Here is a 26,178-nt window from a genome sequence, read left to right as displayed (position 1 = left end):
CTCGTGTCACAGCAGGCAAACTTGGTGACTACCGACAAATCTAGCGACTTTTTCTGGTGTTTTGGAGACACGTATCATTCTGCAGTTACTGCCTACATCGAACAGCGGGTGCTGCCGTGAGCCCCTCCGCCGTCCCAAAGCGGTCAGTGTACCAGTAGCCTTCGCAGCGGTCCCAGCTGCAGTCAGAGCAGAGAGGAGACCCACGCTCTGCGTCCTCCAGACTGCAAATGAATCGCGCGTGCGCAAAGCCGCAAAAAAGAAGAAGCTACATTTATTGGTCCCACACTAATGCACACACACACGACATGCAAATGGGGATAACATTTTTCTCTGCTTTTGTCCCATCTGGTGGTGTGTGTGTGACAGAGCAGTGGGCAGCCATGCACAGCGCCCGGGAAGCAGGTGTTGGGGGAGTAAGGTGCCTTGCTCTGGAGCACTTAGACAGTGGGGTGGTAGACAGTGGGGAACAGATCCAGGGGCCCGTTTCACAAAGCAGGTTCAACAAACTCTGAGTTAAAACCTTAACTCTGGGTTGAGCAACTCTGAGCTGTCAAACTCTAAGTTTTCGGTTTCAGAACAGGTGATAACACTTAGTTCAATCAACTCAGAGTCAAGGTAACCCTGAGTGAAGCTTGTGCATGAGGATATAAAAAGCCTTCATCAATGGAACACAGATAACATGATTCACCATGGCAACAAGTGGTAAACAGCCTCGATCCTCCTACTTCTCCCCAGTGGAGTTGGAAATATTAATGACTGCGTATGCAGAAAGTGAGCATATATTTTTAAAAAGAAGCAATACTGTGGCAGCAGCAAAAGCGCGGGATCTTGCGTGGCAGGAAATTGCTGACCGAGTCAATGCGTCAGTATTAATTTGAGAAAAAAAAGAAATGTTTTGTCTTGAATGTTCCACTTATTCAACAATTATATTCCATATGTGTGTCTGTGAGCACAGGTGCAACCCAACAGGCACCAAACGGACTTGGCAGCAGCTAAAGATGAAATATAAAAATGTAGTTCAAACAGGTAAGGTATAATAAAGTACAAGCAATTGTGATGTTGTTTAGCCTGCCCTCATTAAACAGCATTTAGTGGCTACATTCAACATGTGATGGATATATTTAAGTAATTAGGGAAATCTGCAAAAAAAAGAGAAATCCCAACACTGCCAGTATTTAATATTGTCTCTATGAAAGCAACACCTAAATGCCTTTTATACATACAAGTCTCCAAAGTTGTGTTTTCTGTATGTATTTAAATTTGACCTCCATTATAGCCAACAGAAAAAAGGCTGAGGCCCGCAAAACAGGTGGCGGTCCACCACCACCACCTCTCACAGAGGCTGAAAAGATGGCCCTCAGTCAGAACAGTGGACGACCCATTGCTGAGGGCATCTCTGGGGGGAGTTCATCGGACCCACCCACGCCCCAGGTCACAGGGGCCTACATAAGAGGTAAGTTATTCAAATGAATGGCATGTACGTTAATCCTTTTTCTAGTGTTCGCTCAGTAATGGCCACCCATTCATCTTAGACACAACTTAGTTGGCACACTGATTTTTCTTGTAGCAGTAAGCTACAGTTCTTTGCAATTGGCTGCTTTTGCTTTCAGATATCAATCTATTTTAAGGTGACTCAGAGTTTGAAAAATTGTGTTTAAATTAGGTGGGGCACTTTTCTGGGTAATCATCAACTGTCTAATCTTCATTTTCTACCAGTTACTGATGGTGTAATCTGTCTCGTTGAGCCTTCTGCCATAAGAGACCTCCATGCTGTTGTAAGTACTCTTAATATTCCACAGATTTTTCATAATTGGTAGAATATAACACACACATTCTGTTTCATTACAGGAGGATGATGAAGAAACCTTATCAGCTGCCACAGAGAGGGAAGATGCAGAGAGGCCTGCTGAAGTATACACCTTTTTTTTTTTTAAATAACTTTGGCTCAGTTAATAGTGTTGTTCCACAATACAACTTGCAACTTCTTTCTCTCTAACAGAGCCATGCTGGAAATTACAATGGGGAAGAAGGTCCATCAACCTCCACAGCACAGCTTACCTCAGTAAGATGTTGTTCAGCATTGACCCACAACTTACAATGACACTAAATAGACATGGCACTGAAATTCAATGTCATTTATGTTCCTATAGCTCCCTGTGAAACAACTTTACAAGGTATATTTAGAATCTCAAATAAACAAATCACACCTAGAAATGGAGCACATAAGGCTGCAGATCACCAAAACAGAAAAGGAAATACAACTGCTGGACCATCAGTTAAAGGTGGGTGACGTGCCCACAGGTGGATGTTTTTTAATTGTTTCAACAACAAAGGATTAACAACTGTACAAAATTTGTCCTTTTAGGAAATAAAGAAGACCTCATAAAATGAGATGCATATTGTCGTTCTTGAACATTGGGGAGGTGATGGGTCAGTTAGAAATGATTGACACATATCATGTCTCTAACAGCTCTTCCATCTCGTGTATCAGCAGGGGGGGTATGATTAATACCTGGATCACAGGGGGAAAGAGTAGGACATTGTTCTCCTCTAATAGTGGCAATGTTGTGGAGAACCACACATGCCACTATAATGTCACAAGCTCTCTCTGGGGTGACCCTGAGCCTACGAAGGCACTGGAACCGGGCCTTGAGTATCCCGATGGTCATCTCCACTCTGGCTCGTGTCCTGCAGTGAGCCAAGTTGTAGTGTCGCTGTGGGCCAGGCTCAGGGTCAGGGTAAGGGGTCAGCAGATAGTGCTGGCAGGGGTACCCTCTGTCTCCGAGTAGGTAACCATCGAACTCTACTATGATAATACAAGATACAGTTTGTTTCAGTTGCAATAGGAGGAAACAAAATATTTGATCATAGGATATAACTATATACTGTATATAAATTATATATATAAACTCACCACCGGCAAATCTGGCACTCAGTGTCGACTCACGAAACATTCGTGAGTCATGCACAGACCCAGGCCACTTCGCTTCCACATTGTTAATCATGTGGGCTCCATCACATATGATCTTCACAGTGGAGAACAGTAATTAGCTGTATGGTGTAGTGTATTTAATTTGGAATGTTAAAGGCTACTATTTAGGCCTACCTGCACATTAATGCTGTGGACAGATTTCCTATTCACATAATCTCCTTCATTTATTGAAGGAGCGATGATAGGAATGTGAGTGCCATCTATGCAGCCAATCACACCTGGAAACCCTAAAATATATCAAATTGACTGATTAGTGCTTCAAGTCTCAAAGCTTTATGACATAAATGAATTACTGCTTAGACTGATACCTGCAATTCTGTGGAACTCTTCTTTGAGAAGTCTGGTGGGTCTGTGACTTGGGAACACTACAAACGTGCATAGTAGCCGTTTCAGTGCAAGTGTCACATTTCGGACAGCCCGACAGACAGTTGCCTTGGACACCTGCTCTGCATCACCGACGTTATACAAAAAACTGCCGTTGGCAAAAAAACGAAGTGCAATACAAAGAATTTGCTCGGAACTGAGAGCATTTCCACGATGCGTCATGTGAGCGATGTGAGGGCTGAGAATATCGTTTATATAAATTATAGATGATGCAGAGAAACGGAAACGCTCAAACAGATACTCATCAGGGAATGATAAAACATCCAATCGGGGTCTAATAATCCTCTCCCGGTGGAGATGTCTGCGGAGTATCTGCGCCTCGACATCAACTGGCTCTTCAATAAAAGGACACGCCATGTCTGCCACTGCCTTCAGTCTGCAGGCTTCAACTTAAGAGCAGGAGAAACTCGGGGTTAGTTGAAGAAAACCTGCCAGCGAGCAGGTTAGGTTCACGGAGTATGTTGCCAGGGTAACTGACTCAGAGTAAAGCTGAACTGGCTTTGTGAAACTGAAAAACCAGAGTTTCCCTCATCTCAGGGTTAACTAACTCAGAGTTTTCACTAAACCTGCTTTGTGAAACGGGCCCCAGGTGTTGTCCGTCCAGGTATGTTTTTGTGTTGTCACTCCGTGGAGTCGAACCAGAGACCACCGTTGGATTCTCTGTCCATAGTCCTAATTTCCACCACTAGGCCACAGGACGGACGGATCGGACCATATGGATCGGACGGACTATTTTTCATTTATTGTTCTAAGAGCTGTTTGTGCTGAAAACAATTCACCGCCAGAACAGTAGTTGGCGCAACGGAAGACGAGCTTAGAGAAGCCTACCTCATGATGTATATAGAAGAAGTCCACGCTTGTTTATTTTCGTTATCTCAAAAATATTCTTCCGTATAAGAAAGCTCATATGTCGGTCTAAACATATTTAGGGTTTTTTTTTCTCACTTTTTGTACGTCCTACAGCGTCCATTATAATTATGCAAATTAGGCGATAACGATGCAAAAAAACATGTAATATAAACAATGTGTGCTGTGGAGAAAGATTAACATCACCTGTGAAAAGCATTTGTTTGTAATAAAATAATGCAGCCTGTAATTCTACTGACATTTTGCTCACTTTGTTAGATCAGTGTTAAGAATCTTCCTTCTCTGTCTGTGGGTTCACTCCTCATAAGTTTTATTTTTCACAAGGTTGTATAATCCTCTAGCCTGACGTTGTCATATTCATAATTCTAGTCAGAATATGAGTCTGATACTGTTCCATTGGGCTGTGATTATGGGGCGTGTTTCATCCGAACCAGGAAAAAAAGTGCCTCTTCGCTCAATTGGATAGACCTAAAACCAATCAGAGCAACGTAGTATGTGACGTATGATAAGCGACGCATTGTTGTTGTCCACAGAAGCAAACTGTAAGCAAACTTACATCGACACCTATGATAATATGTTTACAACATTTGATTCATATCACAAGATTGTGAGTAAACTAAGTCAGACAGTCAAGAGTTTCTCTTACCATTTGTAAGTTAGATGAACATCATCCACGACGATACCTATTACGTTGGCTTGAAAACATCGGAGCCTAGCATGTCCCTCCACTTCTTGTTCAGCAGCCAGGATTCCGGGCTTCCGAAAAGGAGCTGGCAACGACCGCTGGTAATGTCCACCTCGTCGTGCACGCCGAGTTGCATCGCGTGATGCCCATTTCTGTCGCCTCTTTCACTTGGTCCTCCATGAGGGCAACCAAAGGAGAAACCACAATGACCACTGGGTTTTCATTGTAGGAAGGACGGCAAAAACATATTTTCGATCTACAAATGCCTCGATCGCGTTTCTCTGTTCCTCTTTCAAAATGAATGCACTGTCGATTTCTTCTAAAACAGACTCAATGACAGCATCTACACATCTCAGCTCTCCACCTGCAGGCATGTTTGTGGAAAACGAATTCAACCCAAGCGCTCTTTGGTGACGTGGTTGATTACGTTACTGTTGACCATCTATCCATCATCGTATAAACCCCGCCCTGACAATGTGATTGGTCTGAACAGCTTCTGTTCGGGCATAGTTTCTCCCCAACGGAGCAATGCCAGACCGAACTTCCCGACCTCAAATGTTGTGGGCGGGGCTAAGTTCGTCTGGCATCCAGGCTAATAATCCTCATCTGTTGTAAGAAAGTCCGATATTTTCCGCCATGACGTCTCCTTCGCCTTGTTGAGTGTGAGTGTTTCCTTTCTTGATGAATAAGAGTTTGAATTCTTCATCAAGCTTAATGAGTATCTATTGTTCTGCTGGAGAAAAACACACCTCACAGGTTTTTGTGTCTTTTAGGGACATTTTATCTTCTTTTCTACAATGAATTATTCTGGGCTGCTTGCACACGGCCAACAAATGGTTTATCAAAACCTGGCTAGAATTAGCTTTGCTTTGACCTCAAGAGAAGAGCATATGCAAGATAAGCATGATAATTCCTCCTCTGCAGATTGGACAGTTTACACTACGCAATGTCACAAATATTTATTTTCTATTTGACATCATGTTAGCACTTGTACTTTTGTATTCCAACTTTTTTACTTCATACATATACTCTGATATATATAATTATTGTACTTAATTCGCCATTATATTTATTTGACATATTTTAAACAACAGATAATATAACAAGCTGTTAAAACACATTGTTAAAAACCAAACCAGTGGTTTGGAAAATGTTTCGCTTCTGAAAAACAAATGTACAGTGCTTTGCACAAGTATTCACCCCACTTGGCCTTTTTCCCATTTTGTACTGTTACAAACTGAAATTCAAATAGACTTTAACAGACTTTTTCCCATTTGATCAAGACAATATGCATATTATTTTGAAGGTGCAAAGCACCTTTAATTGTGAGTCTAACAAAAAAGTTGGGTGCATAAGTATTCACCCCTCCTGAGTCAATACCTGGGAGAACCCTCTTTAGCTGCAATTAAAGCTGCATGTCTTTTGGGGTATGTCTCTACCAGCTTTGCACATCTAGAGATGGAAATGTTTGTCCATTCTTCTTGAGCTAGAAGAGGGGGAGACCTGGCCTTATATGGTCCCGGTAATCCCCACAGGTAATGGGGCCCAGAGTGACCAATAGGAGATGAAAGTTTTGTCTCCTGTTGGTTTTCACACCTCTGTGTGAAGTTCAGGCATCCTGGGATCCTGGGAGTTCCTTTGCTTCTGGTTTTCTCTGAAACGAAGGAACATGCGGTTTAAGGCCTTTGACTCCCCATGTAGGCCGAAGAGGAAGCTTTTGGTTTCACAAAAGCCATGTCCCAACAGCAGTGAACAAACAGTTTACTTGTTCTTGTAGGTTTATCTCTTTAGCTGAGGAGAGAAATATGTGGAATTAAAATGGAAACCTCTTGTACATGTTAACAGACTTCACACATGCACTAACCTCCAGATAATCTCCTGATATTCTCCAGAGGGGCTGCATTTGAGGATGCAAAATTCAGAGTGAGAGCCTCATGACTATCTCCAGAGTGTCTCTCGTAAGCTCTAACTTATGTGTCAATACAGCAGGAATCATCACGAGCGAGTGGGTATGTTGAAGCTTCAAACATGTTACTGTTGCAAAAATAAAAAAAGGAAAAAAGGAAAACAACAAATCTCTCTGCATAAAAAAGCGGTGCCATACACGAAGAAGACACTGAAGACGACGCCAAGAGAGCATTTGGTGATAAGAGCCGACCCCGGTGTTGATTTGTGACATGTCTGAAGGCAGCTCTTGACAGTCCTCAACTAATGAATATTTAAATGTAGAACACGCTGATGTCTCACCCGATGCTTTTCACCCCGTCATCATCTCAGTTTCTCTTTCAGATGCGTTTTCCTTTTCCTGAAATATTAAATAAAATAATAAAATTACCTTTATCAACCAAGTATTGTCTTCAAGGACAGAACATATACACAGTCAGAACACACACTGTGAAAAACAGAGTAACAAACGTACTGTTGTTGAAATGGATGCAACTGTTATTTTTCCTGTAATAGAAACAAAACAAAGCTCTTAATCAACAACATCATGACTTGATGGAGGTCTTATTATTTTCTTCCACCACACACACACATCATACCTGAACGATATCTGTTCCAGGAAAACAAGGCGACTGCAGCCACCAAAGCACCCAAAACAACCAGTGGAACGATGATTCTTGCTCTGGAAGTTGAACTGGAATTTCCACATTCAGCGTCAGTTGAAGCTGTTCCTGGTTGAATCAGCTCTGGGTTTTGTGATTCATATCTGGAACGACAGGGGACATTTTCACAGGACCATGTAGAGACACCACAGATTCACTGTTAGTGTAAGAAACCAGGCCCGTCCATGTCTGGTGTGACTCTTTACTTACTGTGTGTGTGGTTGACAAGACGTACGCGTCCCATCAGAAAATGTTCCATCACTGCACTCAGAGCATTGAGAGTCTGTGAGGGGTGTTCCTGTACAAACACAAACTATACACAGTTACTAGTGTACACATCATATTAGGATTATATAGCAAAGTGGTATTTGACATCAGACCTGTCTGATTTCCAAAGGTAAATAAATATTTGATCATTGATGATTTTGAACAGCAAACATTTCTTTCTTCAAATTCTCTCCTTTTTATGTGAGGTGTGATGAAATGTAGAGTAACATGCCACTAAACATACAAACAGGATTCTATAAACTAAGGAACATTGACAGAGTTATGTTATTCTATTATACATTTCATAGATACAGAAACTATTTTACATTCTTTTATCTCATCACACCTGGATCAATGCACTGTCTTTTATGACTATATACACTATTTGTTTTTATATATGTTTTGTTTTTGCTTTTTAACATTGGTTTGAGTAATGTGTAAAGATAAGGTCAGATAAGATGTACCTTATTAATAATCCTCCATTTCCCAGTCAACACAGCAGCACAGGGAAAGCAGTGCATGGGCAAAATGTAGTAAGACAAAAAATATGAATAATACAAATTTGAAATAACACTGTATATTAGGCTGTTTTTCAAAATCGCCCAACTATGTTAATTGGGTCAGACTGCCACTCAACTCTCTCTCTTTTTTGAAAGGACGTTATTATTATTATTATTATTATTATCACAGTTGCACAGGAAGATGGGATTTTGATTTGTCCGTCCATCTACTTGTGTCCACTGTCCACAGCCAAAGTCTTTATGGCTGTTTTGATGAACTTTCCTAAATGGACATAGACATGTATCTAACCCATTATCTTTATATGGATAAAACAGATGCACAGACCCATATGTAGATGTCTGTATGCAGCCCGAATTGTGTGTATGCGTTGACTATACACATTGACTGTGCATGCTCCAGGTACAATATATCTGCCTACTGGAGTGAAATGTGGGGTCGGGTATGTATGCATTGAACAACAGAACGCAGAGCCTCATTTTATGAATGGAATTGTGTTACCAGAACGAGTACTCAAATCTCACAAGGAATGCAGAAAGTTTGGTCGACCGCTCCCTATTTAAGTCTAGACATGTCTTATGCTGATCCTAATGGTGCTTTTATACCGAACGTTGAGATTACATTCAAAGTCAATGCAAAGACGTGTCTGGATGAAAAATTCACATCTCACACATTGAGTTGAAATATTTGAAATCTGCTTGACAATTCATTGACTGGATGGCTCATATAACCTGCTCTGTCTTCTTCATAGCTTTTCACAGTTTTGAAAACTTTAAGTCAGCATTAGAAAACGCACCTCTGTGTTTGATGTACTGCCCTGGTTGACATTGTTTGTGTTTCTGTGCTGCTGCACAGTGGTTCCCTGTGGGGTCTATGCAGTAGAATCCTTCCAGAGGTTCACAAACTGAATCTGTTGTTGCTGTGCATGAAGTGTTTGTCTTCAGACCAGAATCTGTCGAAACATAGAGGATACATATGAAGGAGGGCACATATGAACATACAAAACAGTGTTAATTTCGTTGACGAAAACGATGACGAGAAATATTCGTTAACGATCTTTTTTCCGTGACAAAGACGAGACGAAGACGTAACGAAAACGGATGTTTGAAAATAAAAACTATGACTAAATCTGTTTTATCTTTCATTGACGAGACGAGACGAAAATGTTGGTGGTTGACTAAGTCATAATACTTGTTTTAAACATCATCGTATCAGGCCGTCATGAAGTATCAGGAGCGGTCGAGTGAGTGTGTGCGTCTGTGTGTGTGTGTGTGTGCCCCGCAGATAGCGCACCGGTCCCGAGGCTCCGCCCCCCGCCCCGCTCACTCGCTCAGAGACACAAGATCTGAGCTCGTACATGTGAAGCTGCTTCTTAACTATTGGAAACAGTGAAAACACAGAGTTTCTCTGGTCTCAGCTGCTCAGAGATCAGCGCAGCAGCTTCTTGATCAGAGCAGAAGCTGCAGGTGGTTTGTACCGAGCTTCAGTTTCTGTGTCTGCCTCCAGTCTAACCTGCTCTCACTCTTTGTTTTCACATTTAAAACTAAATATATATTTTTAAGCTATTAGGCTGCAGCTATATGTTTTGATTTATTTCTAAATAGGGTACTTCTTATTCAAATAGCCCTACAAAGTTCTGTGTTTAATTTATTTCAAAGTAGGTCACACTTGCCTGTGTATTTTCTCCTCATCATAAGTGTTCTGTGTTTTCCTTTGTTGTAACAGGTACAAATAGCAATAAAATGTCAAGAGTTTTCTTTATTGTCGTTCTATAATTTCGTAAATGCAACAAACTATAGTTTAGTATAGTATAACTTTATATTAAACTTTATTAGCTTTGTTATCAAATATGTTTTGCGGCTCCAGACAAATTTTATTTGGGTGAAGCGGGGGCAAAATTATTCTTTTGAAAGTAAAGGTTGCCGACCCCTGCTATAGACCTATGCTGGTAGGCATATCTAATGGACAACCTAAGTACTGCAAGCTAGACTATTTTGCAGTTTTAGACACAACACAGTGTCCCTGGGCCTGAGAAGGGAAGAAAAGGAGTTTAATGTGGCTACTAAATGTGATTAAAACTAGACTAAAATGTAATTAGTTTTCGTCGACTAAAACTAGACTAAAACTAAGAAGGATAAAAATGACTAAATGTGACTATAACTAATATGCATTTTCGTCAAAAGACTAAGACTAAGACTAAATCAAAAATAGCTGCCAAAATTAACACTGATACAAAACTGCTGAACTATGTATTCTATGAGAAGCAAATATGCTTTTTATGTCTGGCAAAATATCATTAAAACTAATCTTTAGTTCTTATGACATCTTTAGGAAATAAAATAAAAGTTTTCAAGGGTGAAGTATAAAACTGCCGTAAAGTGGACTGATCTCCTGGTGGCAGGAACAAGGAAATGAAGTTAACAACTGACTATTGTAAGAAGTCTCACTTCCTCCATTACTGCGAGTTCCACTGAGAGAAACTGCAGACCACAGCAGAGAAGAACTAAAATTATGAACTTCATCATGTGCAATGTCTTGTGACTTAGTTATGCAAGAAATGTCCCTTGTGACTCCTCATTCACTATCCAAGTTTCATATGCAGGAAACTATTCTAAACAGACTAACAGAGTGATACTGTAAAAGAACATCATCAGAACAGCTCAGCTCCATCTCAGCTCACACACTGTAAGACTTGCAGTAACATGCCTCCTTACTGATTTTAAACCTACAGTAAATGTCTGCAAAGAAATCTACCTGGACCACAGGTTGTGCAGGGGAAACACTTGTTAAGTCCAGTGGGAAGATTCATGAAGGTGTCATTCACACAGGGCAAACAGGAAGTGCTCCTGGACTCTGTGCAGTGTGTTTTAACACGATTTCCTGTTGAAAAGAATTTAATTTCATGAGATGTTTGTTGAACAGACAAATCATCTTGAGGATGTGCAGGTTATAACGTAACATTGTAATATGTGCTGCACTTTCATTTTTATTATTTACAACAGAAGAAGCTAAAACATTGAAAAGAAACTTCCAGCCTATTCCTTCAGGATCTTACCAGATGGACAAAGAGGACAGCATTCTTTCCCTATCAGGTACTCAGTTTGATGACAACTCAGCGTTTTCCCACTGAAGACTTTGACCAAAAATATCTGTGAAGGACAGGGCAAATGTTTTCATCTTAGTTAACCTTGGTTGACATGTTGACATTGTCAAAAACTGGGAGAGGAGAGGAGAGGAGAGGTTTTGGTTTTTCAAAATCCATTTATTATGCATTTCTAGGAACAAATACACTTCTTACATCGACCATCAGATGTAAAACCCAAACAAACAAGGTTAGTAAATAATTCATATAGTTTCTTTCGATATCTACGTAAATACACACACACATACACACACACACACACAAATATATATACATATACACGCATGTACATACCCATGCACATATCCATACAAACTGTAGTTTTTCAAATTAAAGGATAATATTCAGTTGCTCATCTTCCCCAAGAGAGCATAGAATCCCCCCAACAGCCCATATGCGACTAAATGTCAGCATATTGTCCATCATCCTGTAGTATGCGTGTTCTACTTTGAGTCTGGCTTTCAGAAGTCCCACCAGCATAGGAGCCGGATACAAGCTGCCAGTGTTCAGGGCCTGGTTCCTACGTGTCAGCCAAATGGCTAATTTGGCAGAACCAGAGACAAAGTTTAACAGGTTGTGTGTAGCTTTCTTTTTTACAGAATATTTCCGAACCATAGATGAACAAACCAAATGAAAATACCTCTCCTAGGCCCTGAAACCATCCTTTTAACAAATCAAAAAGTGCTTCCAGCCGAGGACACAAATAAATATACATAAATGTTCTAGTGTTTCAGGTTGAGAACAAAAGGTACACCCCTCCCCCAGCTCCGGATCAAGGTGTGCTCTGTATCCGTTTGTAGCTATCGCCCCGTGCACTACCCTCCACTGGAGGTCTGCTGTCCGTCCTTCAATGGGGAGCATGTACAATGACTGCCAACTGCCTTTTGGAGAAGTGTGTGGCTCCAACAGCCCAGTCCTCCTCGACTCTCTCATCCCTTCCAGCGAGTGCAAATTGCGAACCTTTACACAGGTCTGATAAACAGACTTTTTTTCCACAGTCTGACAGCTGTTCAGTTGAGGAGTTTGGAAGGACAACAGCTGACAACCCATCTCCTGCCACTCCCCTACAGCTGGGTTGATGAACAGGGAGGGAAAACTGTATTCTGATTCTTCACACCACTGGTCACAGAGAGCATGGCTCCTTGCAAAAACTCTCATGGTTTGCGGCAGGGCGGCACAGACCTCCTCCAACACTTTATTGCTCAGTCTGGTTGACTGGATGTTGCTGTTCTCTCTCAGGGTGTCCAACGATGTTGCTGTCATCTTTATCAGATGGCCCAGTTTGGTGCAGCCAGCTCGTCTGAGGTTGGCTCTGAGGCTGGCAGACTGCAGTATTTCAGACCTCATGAAGTCGTTAAAGAACAGCGGTTCCTCAAACAACCACAATCCAGGTGTCACATTCTTTTCTCGTCTGAAACGAAAAATCTGCCATGCCTCTATCACCGATTTGTAGAACGGAGTCAGCCCAGTGAGATCTATGTCCTCAGATCGTAATAGGAACAGATGCTTGTCGTACCCTAAGCTACCAGCTCTCTTCATCAGCAGACGGGCCGTGTCACACCATCTCGGGCCACAGTTGTAGAGTAGTCTTTGTGCTGCCCGAAGTCGAAAAGCGGCAATTTTGGACTGGATATCCAACAGTCCCTGCCCTCCTTCAGCTACCGGCAGATAGAGGACTGCTGCCCGAACCCAGTGTTTACCAGTCCAGAAAAAGTCCAGTATGGCTCTTTGTATATCATCCATTAGTTCTCTTGGAGGTGTCAGTGCCGTGAGCCTGTGCCAGAGAGTCGAGGGGACCAAGCTGTCGGCAACCAAAGCTCTTCCTCTATATGACAGCTGGGGTAGCAGCCATTTCCATTTGTACAACCGAGCACACACTTTCTCCTTCACTCCCTCCCAGTTTTTTGTTACAAACCCCTCATTTCCCCAAAAGACACCCAAAACTTTTAAACCCTCCTTCCCCCACTCAAGACCACCAGGCAGACCTGGTATTACCTGACCTCTCCACTTTCCCACAAACAAAGCCTCACTCTTTTCCCAGTTCACCCGTGCAGAGGAAGCCTTAACCTACAGTGAAAGTGTTTCTTGTAAATTAGATACATCATGTTGGTTAGAGACTAACACATTTAAATCATCTGCATATGCAGAGACAGTGAGGGACAAATCAGGATCTGGGAAACCAGGCAGCGAGAGACCACTGATCTTACCCCTCAACCTGCACAGCATGGGCTTGATGACAAGTTCATATAGCTGCCCAGAAATTGGACAGCCTTGTCTTATCCCTCGCTGTACAGGGATTGGTCTACTCAGCCCTGTCCCCATCTTTATCAAACATTGTGCACCGTTATATAATAGGCTGAGCCATGCAAGAAACCAATCACCTAAACCAAAAGCTCTTAATGTGGCAAATAAATAAGAGTGATTCACCCGATCAAAAGCTTTCTCTTGATCTAACGAAACAATTCCACACACAAAATCCTATTTTTTACATAAATCAATAACATCTCGTAAAAGAAAAACATTGTCCATGATTGTCCGATCTGGTATGCAGTACGCTTGGTCCCTGTGGACAATCATCTCCAAAATATTTTAGTCTATTGGCTAAGGCCTTCGAAAGCACCTTATAGTCCGTGCACAGGAGAGCAACGGGCCTCCAAATCTCCTTTCTTTGGCAGCAGGGAAATGACTGCTCGCTGACAAGAGACAGGAAGTGAACCTGTTCTCATACACTCCAAGAAGACGCCATGCAGGTCCGGACCAATGATGCTCCAGAACCTCCTTAAAAGATAATTGGAGAGACCATCAATTCCTGGCGCTCGTCCTGATGCCATCTGGTTCACGGCTTCTGTCAGCTCCTGCAGAGTTAGCTCAGAGTCGAGGGCCGCTTTCTCCTCGAGGCTAAGCTGTGTTAGGCCCTGCAGCAGCTCCTCACGGGACTCCATGCAGCAACTTTCCGCACCAAACAGGTCAGTGTAAAAACCGCATGGCTCCTCATCTCGCCTGGGCAGGTGGTTATTCTGCCCCCTGGGAGTCTAAGGCAGGTAAGCTGTCTCCTCTGCGCAACTGATCTCTCAAGATCGAAAAAGAAAGCAGTTGGCGCTTCCATGTCATTTAGATGAAGTACCCGAGACCTTACGAGAGCTCCCTTAACCCTCTCCTGCAGGTATGAGCTCAATTTCAACTTTTTTTCTTTCAGAAATGTTTGACCTGTGGTGGTATCTTGAACTAAGCCCTCCTCTATTTTTGTGATACTGGCCTCTAGTTCTTGAATGACTGCTTTAGATGTGGCAGTGGAGTAAGAGGTGTACTGTTGGCTAAACAGGCGAATTTGTGCCTTGCCTATCTCCCACCAGCGCTTTAAAGAACTGAAATCTGTTTTCTTTTATTTTTCCATTGCTGCCAAAAGATCTCAAAGGCTTGACAGAAAGCAGTGTCCTGCAACAGCTTGTTATTGAAACACCAGTAGGACTTTACCCTCTCCCCTGGTGAAATTACTTGGTCTATACTAACCAGATGATGGTCTGTAAAACCTACAGGGCTAATGCTGCTCTGACTAAGTCTGGATCTAAGGTTTTGGGATATGAGAAACATGTCCATTCTGGCTGCAGTCACCCTGTTATCTCTGACCCTCATCCATGAATACTGTCTGGCTTGTAGATGCTTAATCCTCCAAGTGTCAATCAGATCACGTTGTGCAATGAGACTATTAAGGGTCTGTGATGACTGGGGGTGAGGTTCCTCAGTGGTCCGGTCCACAGTAAAATCCAAAGTGCAGTTGAAATCTCCTCCGATAATTAAATGATCCTGCTGATAATTTTTAAGTTCATTTTCTAGTAAATTAAAAAAGCGGACTTTCTCTGAGCCTTGATTAGGGGCATATACGTACGTTCAAGAAAAGCATCACTGTACTTTCTATTTCTGCCCTTTTAACAGCAGCTGCTCCTCGTTTTTCTCATTGTTTTCCCTTTAGCATCTTTCCTCAGGGTTGTCAAGTGTTTTTTTAGATGGAAACGTTTCTTCTCGTCCAACTGATCAAACCCAACCAGTCTTTTTAAAACAGCCACAGATCTAATTAATTTATCAGTGTCCTAAAAATATTCCTCTGCTTGAACAGCCCTCCCGAAGGTTTCATCTAGAAAACTGTTAATTTCTTCCAGCGTGTAAAGAGAGGTACTTCTAGCTGGGGTCCCAACAGATGATACACTCTCTAAGTCTGACTCGTCCTCCATTTCTTCACATGCAGCCTGACTAACTGACAGACTCTGTCCCTCATTGATGTTCTCAAAGTGCTCCGTGGCATCTGAGGAACCTACCTCCTCAACTCGTTCTCCTGCCTGTGAAGTCTCTGCAGCTGCAGACTGAGAGGATTTTTTTTCCTCAGATACACGTCATTTCTTTGACTGACTCTGCCCCTCTGAAGTCTCTCCTCAAGGCTGTGAAACGTCCCCCCCACTCACGGCATCACCACTACTCAATACTCTACCATGGGTGGACTTTGCCACTTCAGCGCGAGGAGCGTCCACCGATGCGGTGGGAGCGGACTCCTCCGCTTCGGCGCTAGGCGCTGCCGCGGCCCCTGAGCTGCTGAGTGCAGCCGCTGAGTGCAGCCGCCAAAACTTACCTCTCCATGCAAAGATGAGATGGGAAAAAAGTAAAAGGAAATAACCGTAAATAGGCATAACCCAGTTCAAAATCTCCGCGCCACTCACTCACACCGGAAACGGAAAGAGAGGAGAGGAGAGAACAGGAGACGTCTATACACTAAAACGACCAAATATTTATTCTTTCAGGTTTGTTTTTTGTAATATATTTTGACAACCTTTGAGTTAGTATTAAGATCTTTGTAAGTTCATTCAATGATAGATGGATGTATATAGGTTAATTTTATGATGTATTTTATATTTTTTATTCGAAAACAATTCCACTGAACTTCCTACGAAAACAATGGATGGGAAACCGAGAGGGCTCTTCAGTTTAAACAGACAACAATGGTTTGATTGTTTCTGGAGGGAGATTATTGAAGGAGAACAGTATCCAGCCCAAATATTCATCATTAAATGAAAAGCTGAGTAGTCTGCAACTGTTAAGGTGGAGCTACATCAGTGCTGCCCATAGTCAGGATTCTTCTGGGCAGCCCACTCATTAAGGTTTTTCTATTTATTGTTTATTTTATGTACAACTGCTAGGAAATGTGACTCAAAGGGCCGCCTGTTAGAATTTTGCTTATGCTGATGGAAAAAAATTAATAAAAAAAAAATGAAAACAAATATCTCTGGGTGAAAAAGTGCTGTCACCGAAAAAGATGTCAAAAGTGTTTGTTGTGATAAGAGCCGACAGCGGTGTGGATGTGCTGTAAACTAAATCATGTGATCTCCGCAGAGGGATTAATATGTCACATCCTGCCTCTGCCTGCTGCACCACCCCTCACTTTACTCCCACAGAGACTTTGTGATTGTTGTTAACTGCCTGGAGAATCTCCTGCTGCATTGTGCATGTGTGAAAGAGGACTGCAGTGAAAGTCACGCTCCTAATTCTCCGGAGATCCTCTGCAGGACATGTCTACAAAAGGGTTAATAAGTGACAGAGAGAGAAAAAAAGGATCAGAACTGTAGGTGACAAGGAACAGAGTGATGCAACTTTACCAACAGAGATGCAGCCTCCAAATGATTACTTCTCAAATTCATGTTGAACGTCAGGCTGGCAGTTTTCTTGAGCTGAAGTCATCATCACTGAGATCCGTCTGGAGATGATTTTTAAATCCCAAAAAGAGGGAGACATCTGGAAACAAAGAGGACTCAGCTTTAGAAACCGCACAGAAAAGCAGGGGACCTGTCAACATTACTTAAAATTAGAAAAAACATCTCTGAGTAGAGGAGGAGGGTTAAGAAACACCTCTCAGCCATATACAACAACAACTCTCAGGTAACCTCAAGCAAACTTAACCAGGTCCAGTTGACCTGTTTTCTAGCACTTGGATATACCATGATCTGGATCTCAAAGTCCAAAGTTCATGTTTATTTCTGTTTCCTTTCAAAGTTCGGAAACGGTTTAACGGTTCAGTGAGATCCAGTGGATTTGATATAAGGGTGTAACCTACATGTGTTGTTGGCTGTAATAAGATACTGTAATACACCACGCTCACGCAGCTAAGAGGTGGTTTCATGTGTGAGCAGATGTTGTTTATCTGACATGATAACTGATCACATGATGACTGCAGGAAGTGGACAAATGATTTTACCAAGAGTTTTCACCAAACTTCTAACGTGTTCAGAGGTGGGGGTTTGTTCACGTGATTGTTGTTTTTCAAAATATTCAGACTCCACTCTTCATCGATATCTGAAAGAGAAAGTTGAACACAACTCAAACACAGACCATTTTCACAGTAGTTCTGTGACAGTGAAACTTCCATGATAACACCAGTATACAGCAAACAGAGAACTGATCTCTAATTCTCAGGTGTCTGTTGAAGCCTGCACTTATCATGTCTTTAATAAAACTGCTACAGGAGAAGATTCTGCACTCTGCTGCTGTCTCACAGTTTTTCACCACAGACACATGAGATGTTCAGGGTTTGAACCCTCAAGGTTGAAGCACTTATTGGAAGTTGCTTTGGATTAAAAGCCTCAGTTAAATGAAATGTAATGTAATTAGATGTTTAAGGGACACGTCATAGAAGACAACACATTATCTGCTGCACTGTTTCATTCCCAGAAAACATATGGGGCCGATTTATCTGTGACATCTTAACAATCTACTGGTTCACTCCTGCTCTTATGCAACATTCAGAGGTTAAAGCGAAATTCTGCTGCTTACCGTCGTTAATATGATAAGACATTCTGCAGGTTCCGTCTTTAGGCAGTTAAGCTTTCATTTCATAGCAAAGGGCAGGTGTTACTTCCTGGATCAGTAAGACCTCGGTAACACCTTATCTATGAGTGTGCTGTCTCCTCTACATCTCGCTGAGGTTCAGGAGAGCCATGTTGAGGCAATCCTCAAAAAAATGATCCTGTACCTGTACCCTGGACCCCATTCCCACTGCTCTGCTCAAGTCACATATCCCCACTCTCAGTCCTTTCATCACCAAGGTTGTTAACCTTTCCCTTCAGTCTGGCTGTGTCGCACCTACTCTCAAGGTTGCTGTCATCCTTCCCCTTCTCAAGAAACCCACCCTGGACCCGGAGGTTCTAGCTAATTACAGGCCTATCTCCAACCTTGCCTTCCTATACAAGGTGTTAGAGAAGGTAGTCACTTCTCAACTTCAGGACCACTTCAAACATAACAACTTGTTTGAAAAGTTTCAGTCAGGATTTCGTTCAGCCCACAGCACTGAAACGGCTTTGCTCAGGGTTACGAATGACCTGCTGATGACAGCCGATGCAGGATCAACCTCACTCCTCATCCCCCTGGACCTGACTGCTGCATTTGACACAGTGGATCACACTCTCCTCCTAGAGCGCCTCTACAACGCTGTTGGACTATCAGACTCTGCACTCAAGTGGTTTCAGTCCTACCTCTCTGGCAGAACTGAATATGTCTCACTGGGAAGATGCAAGTCCAGACTGCCCCAACCCCCTCTGCAGCCATTTCATGTCTCACCGCCTGTCTTGGGGAGATAAAGACATGGATGAGCAGCAACTTTCTCCAGTTAAACAGTAGCAAAACTGAAGCCCTCCTTGTTGGCACTCCACACCAGGTTCAGTCATCCTCCATAACTCAGCTCACCTTCGACGGTCAGGTCATACCCCTCTCCTCCACAGTCACTAATCTGGGAGTTAGGTTTGATCCTCACCTGACCTTTAATGACCATATAAAACACCTGTGCAAAACCTCCTTTTACCATCTCAAAAACATCTCCAAACTGCACCCCACTTTAACCCTGTCAGATGCAGAGAAGCTCGTCCACACATTCATCTCCTCTAGACTGGACTACTGCAATTCACTTTTCACTGGGATCACTGGCAAGAACATCCAAAAACTGCAATTCATTCAAAACAGCGCTGCCAGGATCCTGATGAGAGTCTGTAAATATGAGCACATAACACCAATTCTCCACTCACTCCACTGGCTCCCTGTCTCAACCCGGATTGACTACAAAGTCCTACTCCTCACCCATAAATGCATAAATGGACATGCACCTCCCTACCTACAAGAATTTATCACTCCCCAAACCTCCACCCGCACTATCAGATCTACAAGTAGCTCGCTCCTTCGGGGTCCCAACACCAAGCTCCGCCTTATGGGCGACCGGGCCTTTTGCTCCGCAGCGCCCCGCCTATGAAACGTCTCCCTGACCACCTGAGGGCAACACAGACCCTGGACTCTTTTAAGACTGGCCTAAAAACCTTTTTATTCAGGAAGGCGTTTTTACTTTGAGTTGAGTTTTTAGGACTTTGATTTTAACTATGTACTTGAGGCACTCTGAGATTCTCGGATGAGGAGTGACTTACAAATAAAATGTATTATTATTATTATTTATTAAAGTTGGAAACATATTCACAGATTCGAACTTCCAGGATCGATAAGTCATGAGCGAAACGTTCTTAAATCACATAACGCGCCACTTTCGTAGTAAGGTAGAAAACAGGTTACACGCTTATTTTAATGAATACGAGCCGTCCTTCGACCGTCAGTTTAACTGGCGGTGTTCCAGTTTAACTCGCGGCAAGATCAACTGGCGATTTGGTTACCTTTTTCCAGATGTTGACGGTCGTTTTCAGAGCCGGTGGCAGATTCGTCATTTTCACAAAGCGCCTGTGTGTGGAGTGCGGTGATCTACTGAAGGTCTCCTTGAAATAAAAATCCTACAAAAACCCCTACCGAGTTCATGTGTCCGTGTCAGCATCACGTTGAGACAGCAATATAAATTTAAATGGTTAAACAACCATACCGATAACTCCGACTTTACGGTTAAATTGTGACTGTCACAAGTTAACCTGGGGGTGTTCCCTGAAACAGTAACTCATGGTAAGATGTGCACAGGCGTCACAGTTAGTTAAAGATAGAGGTGAATTGAACCACCACCCTGATCAGTGGCGCAGTGGACAGTGGCAATGACACAATGATTGTTTTTATGTGGACCCACAGCTGATCGATTCCCGTGGTGGCATTTCTTTCACATTTATATTTAGTCTGAAGATGATCCTGACATAAATTGCACTTTAGTTTTAATGATGATGTTTCATGAAGCGTCCATAATTGCCTGAATCACCACACCACATTGTTTGTGAAAATACCAAAAAATATAAATAGTTTTATTATTATTATTTATCACTATTATAATATGCCAGAGTTGTCATAGTTACACAGGGAACTTTATGTACTCCTTCGACTGACACAGCACCTACAAAGCACGCAGCCATCTGACAGAAGAGAAAAAATACACAACACGTTGTTCGACTTTGAAGACGCTAAGTTAGTTTTCCAGATTTGCCTCGTCACACATGTGTCATGTTGACAACACACTCGACACATTTCGGACAGATCATCTGTTGATTTCACACTGATAAACAACACTTGCATTACAGAAACTACGATAAACAAACACGCCCGTTCTCTGTTGACCGTTTGGGTTGTTTTCATTCTCCGATGACAGAACCTGATCATCGAGAACAACGAGAAGATATTTTAAAATCACGTCCGCTGACTTTAACCAGCAGCGTCCATTAGAAGCACGTTCAGCAACTTTACTCACAAAAACACCGCTCGAGCTTCCGCCTTGTTGATGTGAGGGATGTTTTCATGTGCCTGTTGTTTGGTGTGTGCGCGTTGTAATGATCAACAGCGTCAAACAAAAGCACTCCGAGTGGAGCTGGTGACGCGTGTGTGTTCTTCAATGCTCCCCGTGTCTCCCATGAAGAGGAGCGTCAGATTTGTAAACTGGTATTAAGTATACAGCGTTTATTCTGTGTTCGGACTATCACCAGATGACATGGGCGTTACCTCAAAGCACATCTGGTGATATACAGCTGACAAAGCAAGAACGAGACATTTATCTGACGCAGGATGACGCAAGCTTGTCCGGTGTTTTTGTGAGTAAAGTTGTTGAACAAGCTTTTACTGGATGGGTTAAGCTTCATGAGTCCTCCTGTCGCTGCTGGATTCATCCCAGGATAGGGGAGAGCGGGGTAATGTGAGAGTGGTCATTTGACCATTATGTTTTCAAGCCCCTCCCATTCCCCCCTTGCCATGAAGGAGAAGTTGGTGCTGGTACTGTGGAAAGTATGTTTTTTCACAAAAATTTTTTTGCATGTAAAAGTAAATATTCTTGCTTTGAAGTTAATCAACTGTTGTGTCAAAACAAATTGAATCAGGTAGAAAAACTTATATCATACATGTTGATGAACTTCCAACATATAAAACCATGTGATTGATGCTAGCTGAAGATTAGCCTGAATTGCTAAGAGATATTGTTTTTCTAAAAGGGTGGCTGTGGGGTAAAGTGGGACAAATGCTGTGGGGTAAAGTGGGACACTGTCTCACTTTACCCCACCATGAAGCACAAGTTAAATTTAGTCTTAAACATATTTTTGTATTATATTACATTATATATGTTTTATTTTTAATCTCATAAACATTGTAGAAAAGCCATCATGCCAAGAAACTATACACCAGGAAGACAACCTGGGGCCAAACACCCCTCGCAGAGATGGAGAGTGCAGCCGGTGAGGTCATGCAAGGAAAGAAGTCCTTAAGAAAAGCTGGAAGGGATAGAAATATTGATAAGACAACCCTCAAAAGATTCATTTCCTACATTAAGCATTCATTTAGATTATTTGGCCTCTTGTTTAGAATTAGTTTTTTTTATGTTTCATTTGTTTGATTTCTGGTTTCCTTGTATCCTAGTATTCTTTTAATTTATACTTGTTTAAATGAGCAACGCATTGTTGGTGTGTACTGTGCAATCCTAGTGTAATGGCTTAAATATTTGAGTTATTGGCTTCGTAAATGAGACCCTCCTCAATTACTTTATGGTATTATAAAGCTTGCAGTGATAATTCACTACTGGAAACGCACCAGTGTTAGGAAGTGTGAAATGATGGTTTTACACATGAGATTCTAACTTTAATTGGGTCTTTCTTTCTTTCTTGTATTTATATACCGCTTTTGTAGTCTTGATGACCACTCAAAGTGCTTTACAGTTTTCACCCATAAATTCACCCATTCATTCATTCATTCGCAGCACTTTGTTATTCTATGGGGGGGGCATTCAGGGTTCAGCATCTTGCCCAAAGACACTTCGGCATGCAGATGGGTCAGACTGGGGATCGAACCACCGACCTTCAGGTTGGAGGACGACCACTCTACCCCTCAGCCACAGCTGCCCCTGAGTAGGGTTGCAAAATTCCGGGAATATTCCAAGTTGGAAACTTTCCATGGGAATTAAAAGGAGTATGCGGGAATATACAGGAATTAATGGGAATTCATGGGAATTAATGGGAATAAACTGAAAATGTTGTGGGTAATTTATACTAACTGTATTTAATTTGTCATATATAGACATAAATATAAACATATTGTTATGTTATAGGCGGATTTGAGCCCTGAGGAAACTTTGGGCACTTGACTATATGCTTCTGCATATTTGTGTCATTCTTAACATAGGTCTTTGCACAGTATTTTCAAATGTACACAGCCTTTCCTACTACATTGGCTGGGGTGAAATGTCTCCATACAGGAGATAGTGTATGTGGCATTGTTCTGTATAATATGATGAGAAAAAAGAAACACTAATGCAATGCCAGAGATATAAATAGTTGGCCCAACAATTGGAATCGTCTTTAAAAATATTTTACAATTGATGGATAAATGAATAGAAATAGGCTAGATGAACAGTCCTCAATCAGCATGCTTATGTTTTTTCCCCAGTAATATCATTGGAACTTACCTGACTAGTCCTCCACACTACAGCATGCCTCAATAGCCCTGCTGTAGTGTTCAGGATGCTGGCAATTATCTGTGCATGTGATGGAAGAATGCACAGTGGAGGGTTGAAATTCAACGTGCAGCGTGTGCTGCATTCCATACATTATTAAAATAGAATTTTGAACGATGTTTTTATTGCTCAGCGTTTAGTTTGCGTTTTTTTTTTTTCAAAATTTCCAAAATTCCCGAGCTTAATATTCCCATGGAAAGTTTCCGGAGATTTACCGAAAATTTTCCGGCCCTTTGCAACCCTAGTCCTCCGGAGCCTGTAAGTTCTTCCCCCTTTTTATATCTGCCATCTATTTCAATTGTGTACTCCACACGTTGCACAAGACCAACCTTGTAACTGTGTCGCTCTCATCCACACTATTTACTGTTTAATCTGTATTTTTAAACCATGTGCCAGAGTTGAATGAATTATCTATTTTCGGAATCATAAAATCCAACTACGCTTGGAAGATGCAAGTCTACACCAGAAAGCCGAGCGGCGGATTCCCAGAAAGGAGCCAGGGGTTGTAGGTAGTGCTCAATGTCACGGAGTGACTGCACGGCCCCAACGTCGCGTGCGACAATTACTTCACCTCCTACGAACCTGCGCGGCAGTTCCTGGAGAGGAAGATCGGCACATTACATTACATTACATGTCATTTGGCAGACGCTTTTGTCCAAAGCGACTTACAATTAGGTCACTCAACATCTATGAGAGGCCAATTTTTAGGGGTTCAGTATCTTGCCAAGGAAACTTCGGCATGCAGATGGGGAAGAGTGGGGATTGAACCACCAACCTTCTTGTTAGAGAACGACCACTCTAACCCCTAGGCAACACCGCCCCCACGTTTCGGAAGAACAAGCCTGAGCTCCCGACCAGGTTGCTCGCGGTCGAGGGAAGAGAGGTGCTCTCATCCACATTCGCATTCACGTCCACCGCCACTCTGATGTCCTACATCCCAAAGAAAAACAGCAACGTGGTGCTCCTGAGCATGCGGAGGCCAGCGTCAGCGACCGTGAGGACGGGAAACCAGGTCATCGTCTTGGACTACAACTGCAACTCGACGTCTCTTCCTACAACGCCTTCGTGATATGGAGAGAGATCAACCCCAACTGGTTGCCGGGCAAGCGGAAGAAGGGGAGCATATCCCCCACACGGAGGCGTCTGCCGCGGTTATGAAGTCTGTGAAAGCTGCCGCCGCAAGGAGACCTCTTGACCACGACAACGACGACGAGGCTCGACCTAAGCGTCCGATCTCCTCCCTAGCCCTAGTCGCCGCCGCAGTAAGAGGAAGAGGTGTTAGATATGCCCCATTTGAGTCCACAAAACACTACTGGAGTTTCAGGGGTAAATAATGTAGCAGCTGAATCCAATACAACTGCAGATATTAGGGGCTTATCTTCAGACATAAAAATACAGAAAAATGAAATAACATGCCCCCATACTGCTCATGTGGTGTCATCCAAGTGTCCGCAAGCTCCGACATTTATATTGTCAAAATGTGGTCATTTCCACCGTGTTTTAAAGCCTAAATTCAACCGTGTGTATACAGGCTGCCTATCCGCAGAGGTGCGCGCAGAGCACAGGAAGGTGAGCTGTAAACCTTCGGAGGGAGCTCGCATTCAGCTGAGGAGCGCTCTGAGTGTAGCACTAGCGGTGTGTGGCGCAGAATTAATTGAGAACGACACACCGTCACGGAATACAATTAGGCAAAAATACAATTGAGAAAAATTTAAATTGAGCAAAGATGGCCCGAGTAAAAATCATGATGGCACCTACCTCTGAAGAGGAATGTGCATTCACAGCGTCTGTTCCAGGAGCAGTTCCACTTTCCAAACAACAAACACTGGATCTCATCAAAGCAGGAAACTGCTCACTCCTGAGAGGATGGAGATCTGAGCGGTGCTGGAAGTAAAACTATAGTCACAGCTTTTTACTTTACTCTCTCACCAGAGAGCTTCTATGGATTTAAAACTACTGAACAGAGGAAAACTCAGTCAAACACCTCAGAATTACCGCTAATGATGAGCTCAGACAGGAAAGATACACTAATGTGGCTTTTATTTCCATATCAAATGTTTTTATGAGGAAGAGACAATTGATGATATATCTTGTGTTTACCAACCTAAATCGCGTTAATCAGATGTTGGAAAAGTGCAGTTGTCTTCCATGGCAACAATATTTTGTGCTCGATCAGCTATGACTGATATCGAAGTGTGGGGTTGAGTCTGTATTTTGTAAATCTATTTATTTAGTTTACCTTTACCTAAAATAGTGCACAGTGTGTGCTGGGAAATATGCTAACAAACTTACTATAATTTGAAGCAAGGTAACTGGATGTGTTGTGTGAACAATCATTTTGACATTAAAGGACTGAACTCATCGTTCTATGTTCTGAATGTGATAAATAGACAGTTTATTAGATCTGACGTGAAGTTGACAAATATACAGACTTTACAGTGTAAAGGACTCAAGTATAAAATAAAGTATTTATATTGGACAGTTGTTTTTTCCAAATTTTCACTCAACTCACCAAATTCTTGGATTTGCAGTGAGTCGTAGCTAAAGATTTAGTTTAGTGATTGTTAGAACATCCTCAATCCTAACCAGTTTGTTATATTACAGTGCATCGTTTAATCGCGAAAAGGATGCTTTATTTCTTTTTCACAGTACACCATGTCCCCCAACACTATCAAGGTTTTAAATTAAATTAAAAAAGCTCTGTGATAATGAGAAAACAAAGAGGGAGAACATCTATTCCCAACACACACACAATGAGAGAACCAAACCAAAATCTCAGCAAAA

At 42.3% G+C, this 26,178-nt stretch overlaps 3 protein-coding genes across 15 annotated transcripts; 1 reads left to right on the top strand and 2 right to left on the bottom strand.

Moving 5' to 3' along the window:
• Window positions 1-483: 483 nt before the first annotated feature.
• Window positions 484-2,391, top strand: LOC128442051 (uncharacterized). Of its 4 annotated transcripts, XM_053424231.1 has the most exons (8): window positions 484-862; window positions 956-1,026; window positions 1,277-1,453; window positions 1,717-1,775; window positions 1,849-1,911; window positions 2,000-2,062; window positions 2,151-2,282; window positions 2,366-2,391. In XM_053424231.1, exons 1-8 carry the CDS (start codon window positions 690-692, stop codon window positions 2,384-2,386), a joined length of 759 nt encoding a protein of 252 aa, XP_053280206.1. In that variant the 5' UTR covers window positions 484-689; the 3' UTR covers window positions 2,387-2,391. The 4 variants fall into 4 exon arrangements, with proteins under 4 accessions (XP_053280206.1, XP_053280207.1, XP_053280205.1 ...); XM_053424232.1 differs by having other exon boundaries at window positions 484-702; window positions 2,151-2,391; XM_053424230.1 differs by having other exon boundaries at window positions 2,151-2,391.
• Window positions 2,371-3,961, bottom strand: LOC128442049 (putative nuclease HARBI1). Its single transcript, XM_053424228.1, has 4 exons — window positions 3,301-3,961; window positions 3,107-3,219; window positions 2,915-3,026; window positions 2,371-2,806 (listed from the first exon to the last, which is right to left on the bottom strand). Exons 1-4 carry the CDS (start codon window positions 3,731-3,733, stop codon window positions 2,436-2,438), a joined length of 1,029 nt encoding a protein of 342 aa, XP_053280203.1. The 5' UTR covers window positions 3,734-3,961; the 3' UTR covers window positions 2,371-2,435.
• Window positions 3,962-5,872: 1,911 nt separating this feature from the next.
• LOC128442052 (tumor necrosis factor receptor superfamily member 14) lies at window positions 5,873-21,402 on the bottom strand. Of its 10 annotated transcripts, none has more exons than XM_053424235.1 (12): window positions 21,154-21,402; window positions 20,150-20,263; window positions 17,701-17,798; window positions 17,105-17,240; window positions 11,376-11,469; window positions 11,075-11,200; window positions 9,117-9,272; window positions 7,745-7,847; window positions 7,472-7,638; window positions 7,348-7,379; window positions 7,176-7,233; window positions 5,873-6,582 (listed from the first exon to the last, which is right to left on the bottom strand). In XM_053424235.1, exons 4-11 carry the CDS (start codon window positions 17,144-17,146, stop codon window positions 7,186-7,188), a joined length of 768 nt encoding a protein of 255 aa, XP_053280210.1. In that variant the 5' UTR covers window positions 17,147-17,240; window positions 17,701-17,798; window positions 20,150-20,263; window positions 21,154-21,402; the 3' UTR covers window positions 5,873-6,582; window positions 7,176-7,185. The 10 variants fall into 10 exon arrangements, with proteins under 10 accessions (XP_053280210.1, XP_053280212.1, XP_053280214.1 ...); XM_053424237.1 differs by lacking the exon at window positions 20,150-20,263 and adding an exon at window positions 18,974-19,065; XM_053424239.1 differs by lacking the exon at window positions 20,150-20,263 and adding an exon at window positions 18,974-19,061.
• Between the last annotated feature and the right edge of the window lie 4,776 nt (window positions 21,403-26,178).

Source organism: Pleuronectes platessa, chromosome 6 (genome assembly GCF_947347685.1).
Source record: "Pleuronectes platessa chromosome 6, fPlePla1.1, whole genome shotgun sequence".
Classification (NCBI taxonomy): Eukaryota; Metazoa; Chordata; class Actinopteri; order Pleuronectiformes; family Pleuronectidae; genus Pleuronectes; species Pleuronectes platessa.
Note: the sequence above shows the minus strand (reverse complement) of the source record. Positions and strands in the feature narration are given on the sequence as shown.